Raw genomic sequence first — 16554 nt, 5'->3', positions numbered from 1 at the left:
TTGTATGGCAAAGAAATCGGTAACACATGTGTGTCCGCCGATTCTTGACTTTAGCAAATTTTACCAACTGTAAATTTCTTGTGTCCAAGCAGACAAGCCGTATCTCAAATGAACTTACGTTTTATAAACAATAATTAATTTGGTGTTAAGAGAAGAGCACTTTTCTTTCTTGCCACGAAGTATAAAGACACTGCATTAACATTAGCACAAACATTAGCAGTGCTAATGTTTACTAATGTGGACAGTAGCTACTATAGCTTCTGTCCACATTAGCAGTGCCCTTTTCCCTAAAATAAGCATTTTAGCTATTTTGTTTATTTATTAGCCATGTTTAGCACACTGAATGGAAGAAGTCAATGTAAGACAATATGCTAGCCTGCTAACCTGCATGCAAACATTGCATTTAGACTACCATTAGCATTTTGGCTAATTATTAGCTCATACATACTGAATGAAGTCCATGTTACTCAACCTGCTTGTGACTCTCCACATGCTATTGAGTACATTGTAGCTTTCTTTAGCATTGATGCTAATTTTTTAGCATCAGAACGCTGGGTTCCAGCCGACAGGCAGACTTTGGCAGGCCCCGTTAAAATTTCTTCAGAAATTTTCAAGTTTTCATTATTGCGCTGACAACATGAAGACTCCCTTCACGTCCGTCCACAATATGGCATTCTTCACAGTATCCTGTTATATGTGTGTTACGACTGGCTCAAGGTCATAACAAAAACGGAAGTAGTTTTTATTTGTTTAACGCATCAAAACAAGAGACGATAACTGAACATTTCTATTCTACACTTTCCTTCATACTTTATGTAAAGTCGACTAAACTGTTTGCTTAGAAGTACAAGGAAAACTATCACAGCACTAAGCATAGGGGCCTCTGTAAGATTTGTTAACCTTAATCTCAGATTTTTAGTAAGCAGATCTTTCTGGTACAAGTAATATTTATTTTGTTATAAATAAATATTATTTATTAACAATTATTTTCAAGTGCTTCATTCTATTATTTACTTTTCATTCTTTTAATTGATCCCATTTCAGATGTCTGAAGTGTTTCACTTCATGAGATGTCCTTGAAATAACACACAAAAATAAACCTTTTCTTTGTTACATTTCTTAATTGCTTTTCAGGACTGCACATTTATTTTAAAAAAGCATTTTAGGAAATCAGACAGAAGGTAAAATTGATAAGTTAATTAATTGAAACATTTATTTTTTCTACTTCATTTTCAGGGCCACCAAAAAAAAAAAAGTTTAACTTTTATGAATAATAAAAAAGCCTCTCAGACAGATTCGGTTAAAAAGAGAACTATTTCGAAATCTTCCAATAAGTTATAAGGTCAGTTTAATTATCATTTTTTTGTCATTGCTAGAAAATGTCTTGCCCTTCAGAGCCTCCATAGTCATCACATCCAACTGGCATGAATCAACAACATCCGCGGAGGTTTCTTTTTCTCAAAATGGGGAAAGACAGCCTGACAATTTTGAATCTAAACCGTAGTACATGCCCTGATGATTTCTTACTGTCCCTCAGAAGAAGAAGAAGCAGGCACATATTCTCAGAAGTCCATAAGAAGATTAAAGCAGTAGTAGAGTTTCTCAAAAGCCTCCAGGATAATGTCAATAAATTCCATTTTATCATCTTCTGCTGCTAAGGCTTCGTAAATAAGAGCATCCATTGATTTCAGCTCTGCTTGTCAGAGCATCTCTTGCTGCTTTCAGGATGGAAGTCCAAAATTCTTTCTCATGCAAAGACAGACGGAGAAATGACTACAGCTCTTATTGTTTGGTAACGTGTTTTGCAGCAACTAATCCAAAGAGAAATGTATTAGGGAAACAAATGTGCCATTTGTAACGTGGTTTATGTTCATTACTCTCCTGCAGCTACTTTATCAGTATTAGAGAAAAATATTTGTAACTCTCCATTTTTAAATGTTTTATTTATAATGCTTAGAGAAACAAAACTAAAGGCATTTGGATCAGATTTCTGTTGCAGGTATGTATAAGCTCTGCTTGAACAGACCAGCTGAAGGGACATGTTATTTTTCAGTGACTATTTTCTATTTATTTATTTTTTACAGTAAATGTTCTGTCATTATTTTTGTTAACTTAAGCCTGAGAGAAACCAGTCTTTTATAAAAAAAAATAAAAAATAAAAACCTGGTGGTAATGTAGATCTACTTCTGAGACTCCCTTTGAGCATTTAACAATGTTTTAAAAGAGAGTTGTCAACTAAATAGACATCATGATGTCCTATTGAGATGGCCCGTATTAAGTCTAATTGCTTCACTACGGGCAAGCAGTCGAGCTGTTACACCATTCATATTTCCTACGGCGAAATCATTCTGGCACAAAGCGACCATGCTTAAAATGACATAAAAACTTGATGAGGCTTTTCTCTCGGCAGATCAATTCCCTATTTCAACTGATCAACATTTGACTCACTCATAATTGCAGAGCATCGCTCACTGCGAGCTATTTTGGGGGATAGTATTGACGCCGGTCTGTGTTGGTCAAATACCTGGCTACCAGAAAAATAGAGACAGGTGCACTTTGCTTTTCACATCGCCATCTACTTAAGAAAACACTATTAGTGTGGCTCAAAAATGCAGAATAGGACATATTTCTTGCCAGTCATCTAAAAAAGGTGAAACTCATACATATTCTAGAATCGTCACGTATAGAGAGAACTATTCTAAGCCTTGTTTCTTGTAATTTTGAAGATTTTGTGTTACAGATAATGAAAACCCAACATTCAGGGTTTCAGAAAATTAGAACATGCGGCAAAGAGTCAAGGAAGACTGCTGACTGGATGTGTCCAGAAGCCTCTCTCATGGACAGCTTCACAGAGGACAGAAAAAGTTCACTGCAAAACTGGTTCAGAGTTCTGTGAACTGGGCCCCTCACTGTAACACAGAAAATGTATTTAACAAGAAGTTTGTAAGAAAAAGATGCACCAGCAACAGAGACAACCGCAGCCTTGAGGACAGTCCAGTGAAGTTCAACCCAGACAACACAAATGTCACATTCTCTGTGTCAAGCCACTTCTGAACCAGAGACAATGTCAGGTGTCTTTTCTGGGCTGAGCAGAAAACAGACTGGACTGTTGGACAAGTTTTCAGCAGAAAGTTACTATTCTGACATAAATATGTCTCCCAAATGAACAAAAAACCCCAAGCATAACCCCATTGGTAACAATCTGGCTTTGCAATACTTCAGAGTGGCCATCACAAATCAAAACTCTCAGCTCCGTAGGGATTTGTGCACAGCTGGAAAGGTGTGTGTGTGCGTGTGTGTGTATGTGAGCAAGGCAAACTTGATTCAACAGTATTTGTCAGGACAAACGGGCCACAATTTAAAAAAAACACAATTTTACCAATTACTATAGAATACATAAAAAAATCAGAGTTTGAGTAAACTTTAAGAAGTGTGAGTGGTGTTATGATGCCAGGGAATCACCACTAAACAACCTTAGTCCTTGACGTGGACGTCACAGGTTCAAGTCCCGGCCTGATAACCTTTGCTGCATGTCTTCCTCCTCTCTCATTACCCACTTTCCTGTCTAACCACTCAAATAAAAGCCACCTGAGCCAAAACCAAAAGAATACATATAAATTCTCTAAGTAATTTGTATTATTGTAGAATTTTGTTAACTGATCTGGAACGGTAAATATGAAGTCTGATTTAATTTCAGAGAACGATATTGCGTATTTTCATGTTCCGTATGTAAATATCTGGTTTCAACTATGTTTTATAGACATAAATTCTCTTCTTGCTAACCTGCAAGAAGCCAAAAAAAAAAAAATCATTTTCATGTATGTACAACATGGAAATGTTTGGCCTTTGTGGGTTGTTGAAGCACAGAGCCAAGATTCCTTCTATAACCTCCACACTCCACCTTTTTAAATGAAGCTCTCAGAGTGTCTAATCTCTGCATGTTTGTTCTGGCTGCCCTGTTGCAGCGCGTGATAGCTGGCCACCTCCGCTGAAAGCTATGCAGGTTGTTTGCTCTGCAGGGATAACAGGAATCACTTCTGATCCATCACGAGGCCCTAAAGCCAACTATATATATATATTGGATATTGGAGCACACACACACAAACCCGCAGACAAACACACCCACACACACACACCACATATCTCATTATTTTTTAATTCACTCTTAAAACACACAGGAGTGCTCGCACTGAGTTGGTCCACACTGACTGGCCCTGGGCTGGACGTGATACACAGAAGTTGCTAGATACTGAAACAAACATTTGGGCTCCTCCAAGAATTAGAACATGCTGCTATGCTGTTCTCTATTCTTCTTATTTTCTTATTACATTTCTCTGCCAATCCTCCAGTGTGTGACTGCTGACAAAGGAGCTGATGTGATAGGTAATAGTTGAGCAAAAAACAGGAATAAACTTCACACACAATGCAGGCATGTAATTCCATGGGCAAGAATCTGCTGTGTAGAGAAAAAAAAAAAGAAAACTTTTGGTAAACAAAAAAATGGTGACAAAGAATGTTTAGTGGTCAGAGTTGGAACCAGGTTGGAGTCTTACAAAAACACAATGAGCATCAACATAGTCACTGACAACCACAAAAAAAACAACAACACTTGTTGATCTAAACATGTGGAAATAAAAACCGTTTTGTTTAACATCACAACCTGTCATGTTTTTGAAGCACGTTTGATGGCCTTAATGCCTTCCTGTTCTGAATATTTTTTGCATAATGGGCTTAATGCCGTGGAATCCACCCTGTTCTGCTGCATCATGGCCCGGTACACTGCTTTTCTTCAACATAACCATCTGAACTAAATCTGACCACCTGACTATTTAGTTTAGGAAAATTTAGGAATGAAATTTCAAAGAAGGGTGGGCATTTATTGTATTATTTATCATTAATCATGATACATTTCTTATCATGATAGGAATTTTGATTTATTGCTATCAAAATAATTCCAATTAATAATGTTTCAAATAAAATGTAAACTGACCATATTGTTGGGTTTGTCAGTTTTAGTATTTTCTTCACTGTTCAGAGTATCATTCAGTACATGTCAACACATTTGAACATATGATTAAACAGAGTGACTGCATTCAATCTAGTGATACAAATTATGTTTCTTTATGTGAAAAGAAGTAATTCCTAGTCCTAATTGTCACTTTTATCATTGTCACTAAAGTACTGCAAAATATTGTGATAAAACTTTAAACCCATACTACCCACTCATGACAGTAGCTGAATTAATTAACGACATTTTCTGCGTTGGTGCAGTCACTGAATATTAATTCTCTGGGTAAATATGGTGAAAGAGGCATTTATATCTGTATCTCCTGATTCTTAATCAATAACCTCATAGGGTTACACGCTTTGACTCACAACCTACTTATACAGAGTTTCTAAAATAATCTTATGTACTCTTCATTGAAAACAAGATATGAATTTGATTACAGCACAATTAAGGCGAAGGCACCTCGGCAGACACAGTTTGTCAATAAAACAAGTTATTGAAATGAAAGAATCAGGTTCAGCTCACGCAAAGCATATCATGAGTCCACCAAATTAAAGTCATTGTATGTAATTGCAGAAATAAAAAAATTAAAAAAACGGAGCACGCTGTCCCAATCATCAATAAATTATTGATGCGGTTCTATTATGAAAAAGCAATAACGCATTTGTCCTTGTCCTGCATCGGAGTTCTCTTTCTTTCCACTTTAACCTAATTCACACCTCTCATTCCACTTTCTTGTCCACTCAACTGCAAAGCCTGCGTGACATAAATTTCATCACCCGTACCGATACTGTAGAGGTGACTGTACAACACAGACAGAGACGAATGCCCTGTGCTTTCCTACTCGGTGGCATTCAGAGATGCACGGAGGTATATTCAGGCCTTTAGGCTGTAACAATCTGTGCAGCGGTTTCAAATGCAAATTGCCTATTAAAGCCTTTAAACATCAGTCTATAAGTCGGAGGTTTCCTTCGAAATATGGCAGCGTTTTGGAATTATGAGCTCAAGAATGCTGGCAGGAAAATCACGAGGGAAACGGAGAAATCATTGGCTTTTCGACACACCGACCAGTTCAGTTTGAAGACAAAACAGAAACTAAGCGATCGTCTATTCCTACGTTACTGATTTCTTTGTTGTTATGTACTCTTTCAACTTGTATTTGTTATGTGAAGACAGACCCAAATAGGAATCTGTATGAGAATTGTGTTGGTCTCTGCTAAGAAAGTAAAGTGCCTCGTCTGCTCACCGTACATCACAACGGTCTCCCAGTTCATTAGGTTTATAAATGTAGTGCTTTAGTCAGTTTGGAAAGAGAGAAATAATGAAATAAGTCTCGCAAAGCAATCCACTCAAGCGTTATATTACACCCAAATCTATGTGTGAAAACAATTGGCTCTGATTTCCAGGGGAAACAGCTGGCGCACTGTTTCTGATTCTCCAAAGAAACAATTACCGTCTCCTCTCGCTGCTTATCTCCTCCCAGGCAGGTTAGTCACATTTACACCATGTTAGCATCTCAACACACAAATTGTGGCTTAAATAAAGAACAGCACAAATGACACCACAGAGTTTGGGTTTTCTAAAAGCACATAAATGCATATGTTTTTCCTAATTAGGCCACGCAAGGCTACACAAGCTTACAGAACTGGCAACCAAGTCTCAGTTTAATCCAATCTTCCTAAAGTAATAGAGAAGCAAACAAATGAAAACATAGAAGGTGGAATGAAAATGAGAAAGAAAAAGATTTGGCCACGGCGTGCTACTAAAAGTAACGTTCCGCTCCGTTTTAATCCTCTTTCCTTTGTTCCATCAGTCAAACTGCTCATAAAATATTTACGTCCGTTCAGTTATACTAATTAATTAGTCCAATTACAACAGGGCCAATTTATTTCCCAGTAAATGATTGCAGCATAATGATGATCTGGAACAGGTAATGATGGGAAGTTAGTGAAGCGCAAAATCCACCAGGGGTGAGACAAAGTCACTGATAGATGTGAAAACACCTGGGATGTGGGGGAGAGTGAGACCGGAGCAATATAAAGCACTGAAACACGAGGCAGGCTGAGCAGCTCCTCTGTAATGTCACTCCTTAGCAGACCAATGGCTTACCTGAATTGGAGATAAATTTCCAGCTGATGGACGGCTCTGGTTTACCGTTGGCTTGACACATCAGGGTAACATTAGATCCCTCATTTACCACAATATCCCTCGAAAAGTTGATGATTTTTGGAGGCACTAAGACAAAAAGAGAGAAAGAGGTTGCATCGATTAGTAAATGGGTTTATGTATCTAAAAATAACACTAGTTCTTTTAAGAAATCTGGATTTGTTGACAGATGAAAAGTCTCTTAAAGGTGTAAAGAGTCTTTTGTGAAAAGCTAAATTAATGAAATGCTTTTTAACAACTTATCAGCTTGCAGGAAAAAACAAACAGTTTGGCATTTCTGTTGGTTGAAGTGTGATTTAACTTTGGGTAAATATATAAAATATCCAATAATTTTTTGTACACACATTTTTACATTATTGTGAGAATAATTGTGTCTTTGACGTCTCATTTCCGGACTTAAGACACTGAAGGTGCAACAATCATCCATGCGTACTCTCTCTTTTCCCATTCTATGTTAAACAAAGTTTTCCTTCATGACAGGATGGCTAACAGAGCTACCACTGCCATGAACTTGAGAAAATCTGATTTTTTATTTTATTTTTATTTTTTTTACCTACGAAGCATGTGTTCTTTAACTGTATATTCAAAAGTCCAGATCTGACTCCTGGATGAGGCTGAAAGTCCAAAATTGACTTTCAATTTTGGACTTCTGAGGAACTCAAATTGAATCCGAGTTCCTCAGATTCAATTTGCTTTCTGTAATAAAATGCGCTTGTTGATGTTTCAAATCAGAAACAGTTTCCTGGAACGGACCAGTTTACTTCTGAGCTCTAAGCTATTTTCAGGTGAACTTGCACCCTTTCACTTGTTTGGGATTTTTTGTTGGTTTTTGACTCCCATCTGAAATCTTTACTGCAAAGAAAAATAAAGGAAAAAGTTTTTAGCAAATACCCTCATGATTGATCATATCACTGATAAAATGTCATCGGTCATTGACATTTTAGACTGCGCTGCTTTGTACTGCATGAGTTTTAATCTGTTCTCAGATTTTTGCAAAGAATTAGATTTTTTATTGTGTCCGTTGATCTTAAAAGCTCTTGAATGGTTTTATTTATTTTTTTTTTGTGAAGAGTTTAAAATGTCAAACAACACTTTACAGGTGTGTGGTAGCAGTTCAATTACACTGCCACATGAAATAACAACAATTTAAAATAAAACCAGCAATTTACAGTCAGATCCACCTCTTCCTAGTTATTTCTACTCCTCATGTAAATCTTAGATGCTTATTTGTCAAACAGCAAGAAAACCTGGAATGAGTTAACTCCTTCAGGAATTCCAGTAGAGTCAAATAAAAGAGTCAAATAAAATATTTAGTAATTAATATACTTAAACATCAAACTATGGAAGTAAACCCTCAATGTTTTCTTTGCAGCAAAGCGTTAATTTACGGTTACTTAAAGAAATGTGTCCATAACAAGAAGACATTTGTTCATTGAAACTAATCGTCTTTATTGTTTAGTTTGCAACCTCAGCTCTTGAGGTTTCTCTTGACCTCTGCTCAAAAATTCACAACGATGTTTTTTTTATTTCTTTTGGAAGAAAAAATATCTCGCTTGATTTAGAAACACTCCCAAGAAAATGTTCGATTGTCCTTAGAACCTTTTGTTGTCTGACTTTTCTCCAGAGTTTGCGGGTCTAATCAGGAGCAAAAGATGCTCAGTTCTTCCATTAATTCGTAGTGAATTGTGTATTTTTTTTTTTACATTTTACAGTATTTTTCAGTATTTAGACGCTGATAGGGAGCCAGAGGAAAATGTGAGCTAATAAGCTTGAATGCTTTTGAGTTGCACGTTCTGTTTATTTTTATTCATTCTTGCTAGAGGATAAAAACATGTGTTCCACTTGATCTTAGTTATTCAAAAATGCAGTCAAGTTATTCAAATTGGGTAAAGAACGTTTTCCATCTAAGGAAACACAGCAGATTGTCGTCGACTTTACTGCCATCCCTCACCCTGAGCATGCATTTAGTGACAGCGGAAAGGAAACTTCCAGCAGAACCAGGCTTAGAGTCAACAGTAATCTGCTATTACCGACTAAGAATTTCATAACACAGAACATACACATAAAAAAGAAACAGATCCAGGAGTACTTTCTATGTTACTGAGAAGTAAGGCGTTAACGGCAGCAGTAGCTCCTTTAGCGGCTTCATCAAGGAGAGAGAGACACGTCTTAACAGATAAACTCTGAGTCTACTTTAGTGGATGAAAGAAAACACACACATTTAGTTGTGCCAAAAACTCGGCCAATGGGTTTTTCTGGGAGTGAGATTGTAAATAAAGGGTGATGTAGGAACTACAGTCAGCATGTAAGGTTTACACAGTGTGGAAAGAACGCATTGGACCACTGTGACATCTACACACTTCATCTGCTAGGTAATTGCATAATACAGCAACTTGGCCTTAACTACACACTTCTCTGTGTCAAACGGATTCAACTGTGATTAATGTCCACTGTGTTGACAAAGTGCCTTTGGTGTCTTATATAACATTAGCACATGATTTTCATTGTCGGTTGTTCTGACATCTGACAATGTTCAATCACAATCACTGCACCCACCAACATGTCTGCACATCACTGTTCCAATTTTTATCCGATTTGGACCATTCCCTGGTTTTGTTGGCGAGTACAAAAACCTGGGTCGAACAGAACAGCAGTGCAAATGTGTATTTTTATGAGGGTTGTCAAATTCATTAAATCACAGCCAGTTTGAGATGAAAGTTAAACTCATGCTGAACTCAACAGTTTGTTGAAAGTGAATGGCCTTAGTGTAATGTAGGTTTACCAAGAATATCTGCTGTTGCACCATCATCCCTATTTGTGCTCATTACCTATGAACAGTTTCACACCACAAGTGCATCTCTGTGAAATCTGATCATCAGCTTTGTGTGAAGGAGATTTTTGTTGAATGAAGCCTCACTTCACGCTGAGTGCATGAAATAAAAGAAGGGTTTTTACACTCGAATACACAAAAACACAATTGATTAAAATAAATGTCCCAAATTATATTGACTTCCTGAAAACCACGTAATTATGAAGATGATAACGATACCATATATATATATATATATATATATATATATATATATATATATATATATATATATATATATATGGTATGATGCATCTTGCTGGGCAAGGTGCAACATTGAGAAAACGGGTAGGCACAGTTTAATTTCAGTCAGTTTTTTTCCAGTACATTCAGTTGACATAAATCATCTCTGACTGAACACACAGTTAGAGATGAGAGGCGTTTTAAGACATACAATGCCTTAAAATATTGTTTTAAGACATCGCTATATTAATAACTGGTACTTCCTACCACCAACAATACTAAGGTGAATTTGTTACCAACCAATAATTGTTGCATTTATGAAACAAAACTGAAGTTATTATTTTTGGACCTAAAGAGGAACGATCTAGAGTTATAGATCTAGAGTTATAGATCTAGAGTCAGTGCACAGCTTCAGTTATTACAACTAAAAACCAGCAATCAGGCCCAAAACCTGGGAGTAGTGATGGACTCTGACCTGGACATTCAGAGCCACATAAAGACAGTCACAAAGACGGCCTTCTATCACCTGAAGAACATTTCCAGGATTAAAGGACTAATGTCTCAGCCAGATCTAGAGAAACTCATCCATGCGTTTATCTTCAGCCGCATTGATTATTGCAACAGCGTCTTCACAGGTCTGTCCAACAAAATCAGTCCTCCAGCTGCAGCTGATCCAGAATGCTGCTGCTGGCGTTCTCACTAAAACCAGGAAGATAGAGCACATAACACCAGTTTTAAAGTCCCTCCACTGGCTCCCTGTCGCTCAAAGAATAGACTTTAAAATACTGTTGCTAGTTTATAAATCACTGAATGGTTTAGCACCACAATACATTAAAGATCTGCTGCTGTTTTATCAACCTTCCAGAACTCTCAGGTCTTCTGGTTCTGGTCTGCTCTGCATTCCGAGAACCAGAACCAAACGAGGAGAAGCAGCATTCAGCACCACAAATCTGGAACAAACTTCCAGAAAACTGTAAAAAAGCTGAAACACTGACTTCCTTTAAATCTCGACTTAAACGCCCACCTGATTAGATTTGCTGTTGAAACATAATCAATGAAGCATTAATCAACAATCTGGTATGAAACAATGGCGCTTAACATGTAATGTTCCAACTCTTGGCTGTGTGTTCTTTGTATTTGTTTGGTTTTTATGATGTAAGGCAATGGCTTGTTGGTGAAAAGTGCCATAAAATCTTGTTTTCTTAGATTGATTGATGATTCATCATTAATTTAAGACAGACGCCAGGAACGGAGCGCCTGAAGCATATTGTTGGTTCAGTGTTGAATCTCAACAGAAACTGGAAGCAGGATTACAAGAATATGAACATATAGCAAGATTTTAAAAGGAATATCAGGGCAGAAGTCCAGTGTACTAATTAGAATTCCAAAAAACAACATATAACATGCAGTTTTTATTCTTTAAAGATTTATGCAGCAGAAATGCATAGTGTGTAAAGGTAAGGGATAAAACTATATGACAGCAAACTGTTGCTTCCTATTTCTTAAATAATACAGCACAGTTACGCTTTTATATGACTTTTCTACATTAATTTTGTATAACAAGCTGGAAATAGAAGACAAATTCCAAGAATTTACTGCTATTCCCTATAATTAGGACCTCTAAGTTTTGACATTTAATATTAGACCTTTGGTCACGAGGAAAAACTATTTGAAAAGTTAATTCTGAAACCATCTACTAAAAATACGACTTTCTTGTTTTATAAAACCTTCTGCACAATTGGAACAGATAAATGGCTCTCATACATCCCAGGGAATGAAACAGTCAAAGAAACGGGCAAATCTATTGTTGCTCCGGCAGAAAGCAGCACCACCTGCAAGAACACTCACAGTGACCCTTCATCTTTTATCATGGCTGCTCTTCACTGCTTTTCTTAGCTACAGGGTGGGCTTGCCTTTGTCTTGCTTTTCTCCGTTTCCAAAGCAACAACGAGCGAGGACTGAACTCCAACTATGATGTCAAGTCGAAGTTGAAAGCTCGTGCGAGAAGAGACAAAAATTTAATTTGTCATGCACAAATGAAAAGCTCTTAGGAACGATGTGAAGATTTAAAAAATAAATTGCGCTCTTGCAATAATTGACAATTATTTTTTCCAGATTGTAGCATAATTTACAGAACAGTCAAGCTACCCACTTGCAACGAAGCCATTAGTAAGGGGCGGGGGGGAACTGAGTAGACAATTTGACGGCTTAAATTATCTTTAACTAATTATTTAACCATTGAATCAATTTCTTTATTTAACTATCCAATAACTGTTTCCACGGTGACACCAGCTTTCAGCTTTTCAACCAGACAATGAACACATACTCGTCAGGCGGTTCTGTTGAAAACTGGACAACAATGTCATACTGACACAGCGAGTGGCTTCCATCGGTCTCATTCCATCCGGAGCACTCATCAAGACCATGGATCACGGTCGGGCTCAGACAGAAGCCGTGGCGCTGTGGACGGAGCAGACAGACGGTAGCGGGGGAAGTCCACAAGGAAGGCTGAGCAAACAGCCTCATAAGCCGACGCTGCCCGTCCTACTCCTCACAAACACTAGATCCACCAGCAACAAGCTTGATGAAGTGGAGCAAACAAACACGCCTGTGGCACAGAGTCATGACTTTTGACTGCAAAAGTCAGAGTTATCATGTCAAAGTGCCATGACTTTGTAAGCATTGAGCTAATAACTGTGTCTTATTTCCTTCTGCCGGACACACAAATTATGTCAGTCAGACTTAAAGAAAGTAGCAGTTTTGATCAGCAAATGAAGCATTCCTGATTCCACTAACTTCTTTGTATATCTTTATAAAAACAACTGTCAAAGAAGAGGAACTCCATCCATCCATCCATTTTCTATTCACCCTTGTCCCTAATGGGGTCAGGAGGGTTGCTGGTTCCTCTCCAGCTACGTTCTGGGCGAGAGGCGGGGTTCACCCTGGACAGGTCGCCAGTCTGTCGCAGGGCAACACAGAGACATACAAGACAAACAACCATTCACACACACACACTCACACCTAGGGAGAATTTAGAGAGACTAATTAACCTGACAGTCATGTTTTTGGACTGTAGGAGGAAGCCGGAGAACCCGGAGAGAACCCACCATGCACAGGGAGAACATGCAAACTCCATGCAGAAAGACCCCGGACCGGGAATCGAACCCATGAACTTCTTGCTGCAAGGCGACAGCTCTACCAACTGCGCCACTGTGCAGCCCAGAAGAGGAACTCATTTATAGCAATAGAATAATGTGGAAAGTGAAGCAAAAGTGAAAAAGAAAAGAGAATCCAAAACATAAATGGTTAAAAATATAAAAATTGCTCAGAGGCTTTTGACTGCTGTGCTTTCCTGATGCCTGAGGAGCCTGAGGAGCCTGAGGAGCCTGAGGAGCCTTCGCCTGATCATAATGAGGGAGAGACAGGAGGGGAAGCTTCAGCTAAGATGCTGGCTCAGGTAAATGCCCAGTGAGTGGCAGAAACCTAAACACAATTCACTTTAGTTTATTTATAGAACGTCAATTCAAACAAACGTCTTGAGGCGCTTTACAAAAGAATTATTTCAAATTAACCACACATATATTCCAATTGATCTTAGTTATGAAACAGTGCAGTTTGCTTAATTAATTATTTTAAACTGTTTTAAAAAGTTCTCCATCTAAGGAAACCCTGCAAATTGCTTCGAGTCATTGACTTGCAGTATTAACTCCTCCTAGATGAGCATGTGCTTTGCTTTGTCGTCGACTTGTGCAGGAATCCCTCATGCCGAGGGTGCAGGCAGCGATTGTGGAGAGGAAAAACTCCCCCTAAACAGGAAGAGACCTCCAGCAAAATCTGGATTAGTACAAGCGCCCATCTGCCACGACCAACTGGGGGCTTGAGGGGGGAAGAGTAATTTATACAAGTTCCTCCTGTCAACTTCCAACTGAGTGGGCATGACGCTGCATCCCGACCTAAAGTAAATTACAAGTACCCAAAGACATGAAAACTAATGCAGAAGATCAGCAGGTTGTTTCCAGTTCATCGTTTCTATAGTTACACATATATAAAAGGTACTGAATAAACATGGAAAACATGGTTTGTTAAAAGGGAGGCAAATATTGCAGTTGAGAAATCAGTTTCCATCTGTCTTCTTTGTCTATGGTGTTCTACATTTGAACAAAATATACATGCCTGGACTGAAGATGGAGTATTTTACAAATTAGGTAGAGAATTAGTCACAAGATAAATACACCAGTTAGTGGTTCAGGTTTTTCTGATCCACTTCAAAATGTATATTTATGATTTGTGCATTTATAATACTTGGTGGCTAACAGTGTGAATAGAAATGACTGGTAATAATAATTAAAAAAAGTATTTTTAATTCCTCTTGATCTCTTAGTTTAATGTTTGTCTCTGGTTCCAAGTTGACAATATTGGGTGTTAAAATCCCTCTCCCTGTGATTTCACAGTGAACACTGTAGAATAGATTTAGGGCCAGGTCTACCAACTAATGAAAAACTAAAAAAGGACACATAATTGATATTTGTTTCTTCTGAATTCATTTTTCTTGCTGTTTTCTCAACAGCAAGAGCACAAGGAAATTGCGCCAGTCTGGGCCGCATATCATTACTATTATTTATTAGGTTTTATTCATTGCTTTAAAAAAATAAAAATAAAAAATCTTTGTAGGTATTTCTCTCCACAGCACTTCGCACCCTTGATGACATTTTTTGGGATGTTAAAAAAAAAATCCTTGGCAACATTCTTAATGGGTCCAGGAATGTGAGGTGGGAGCATTATTTTCTGGAGAGTTTGTGCCTTCCACAGCTTAATAAATGAAAGGCAAACATGCGCCAGCATCACAAGGACAAAAACACAGTTAAAGCATATTTTGGAATAAATCCTAATTCTTTCCTACACATTAGAAAACATGTAAATGAAGTGAAACTGCTCCAGTTTTCTCTCAAATTCAGAGATAAACCACAGCAAACACAATTAAATACCCACAAGGTATTGGAACCTCCTTAGCACTAAATATTTTAGGTTATTTGTCTACTACCTTCTCGCTCATTCACACACACAACAGTAGCCAGATTGCTCTTAGATGTTCATTTACCTTGGACAAGAACATGTACTGAGGTTGTTCTCGGCCGACTGCTTGTCTGGACTGCGCACACATACTGTCCTTCATCCGTCATGTCCACATTTTCAATCTTAATGGTAAACTCCTCCTGGTTAAGGTTCACCAGACTCACTCTGGGATCAACTGACCATTTGTCTTCTCCGGCATAAAGTATACTGGAGCGGTTCAGCCACGCTGTGTGTGTCACAACATCTCCCTGTTCACACCTGTGAAAAAGAACAAGCAAATAATATAAAGATTAAAAGGCAGATGGAAATTTCTGTATCTACATGTCAAGTCTCAGAACAATTACTTAATCTACTGCGTATAATCAGGTCAAAAGTTAAATAATAATTATCAAGTAATTAAAAGTATGTAACCTCATTCTCCGGTCAAGAAGCATATGTGTTTTATCTACATCTGTTTTATTAAAATTTAGATCAGGGAATAGGAATTTTTAGTGTTAGTGCAGGGGCGTCCAGAGTCCTGAAGGGACAGTATCCTGCATGTTTCAGTTCTCTCCCTGGTTCAACACCCGGTGGTAAATACCTCCTCAACATGTCAATGTTCTGCAGAAGCCTGCTAACGAGCCGTCAACTGACTCAGGCGTGCTCGTCAATTCTAATTTATAAAAAAATGTCAGCGTGTCGCACGGTCTGTGTATCAACAGCGGGCTTCTCTGCACACACAGCCAGGTGTGCTCTCCAGCCTTGGAAGCAAAACGTAGTGAACAGTTGTACTCTCCATGCATTCACTTTAGTTCACTTTTTTTTTTTTTTTTCTACAAACAACCAATCTTGTCAGATTTTGGCACCCCCTCCCCCTTCCCCCACTCAGGTCCTATAGGCTTCAATTAAAATGTTCTGGTTTGCAGAAGGTGCTCCAGCGGAGCCATATGCTTTTAGGCCCAAAACACACGGCTTACATTCGAGATGACAGTCCCTCTACGAACCAACGGGCTCACGAGAGCCAGCATCCATGCAAGAGTTTGTGTCAGAATTCCCGGCAGCATGAACACAAAGCGGTCCGGCACTAAGCTCAAAGCTCATAACACCGTTTCACTCTTTCATTCATTCTGTTCTTCTGAGGTCCCGCCATGGTTAAGTGCACCACGTTTTTCTGTGTCTTTCTGTCTCTACATAGCACCTCTTTCATTTATAACGTTTCAATTTTACTGTGTTTACATTAAGCGACTAAATGACATCATATTTATAGTCCAAGAGA

General features: G+C 38.2%; 1 protein-coding gene across 6 annotated transcripts in view; it reads right to left on the bottom strand.

The window, feature by feature from the left end:
* The window catches only part of ntm (neurotrimin), a 253225-nt gene that overhangs the window by 21259 nt on the left and 215412 nt on the right, over window positions 1-16554 (bottom strand). For all 6 annotated transcript variants that reach the window (XM_044140620.1, XM_044140619.1, XM_044140621.1 and 3 more), the window contains 2 exons: window positions 15325-15557; window positions 7118-7243 (listed from right to left, as the gene is read on the bottom strand). In XM_044140620.1, coding sequence (XP_043996555.1) covers window positions 7118-7243; window positions 15325-15557 — 359 coding nt within the window. The remainder of the gene's footprint in view (window positions 1-7117; window positions 7244-15324; window positions 15558-16554) is intronic.

The sequence above is a fragment of the Gambusia affinis genome, linkage group LG15, assembly GCF_019740435.1.
Source record: "Gambusia affinis linkage group LG15, SWU_Gaff_1.0, whole genome shotgun sequence".
Taxonomy (NCBI): Eukaryota; Metazoa; Chordata; class Actinopteri; order Cyprinodontiformes; family Poeciliidae; genus Gambusia; species Gambusia affinis.
The sequence above is the reverse complement of the archived record's forward strand: the minus strand, read 5'-3'. Positions and strand labels throughout refer to the sequence as shown.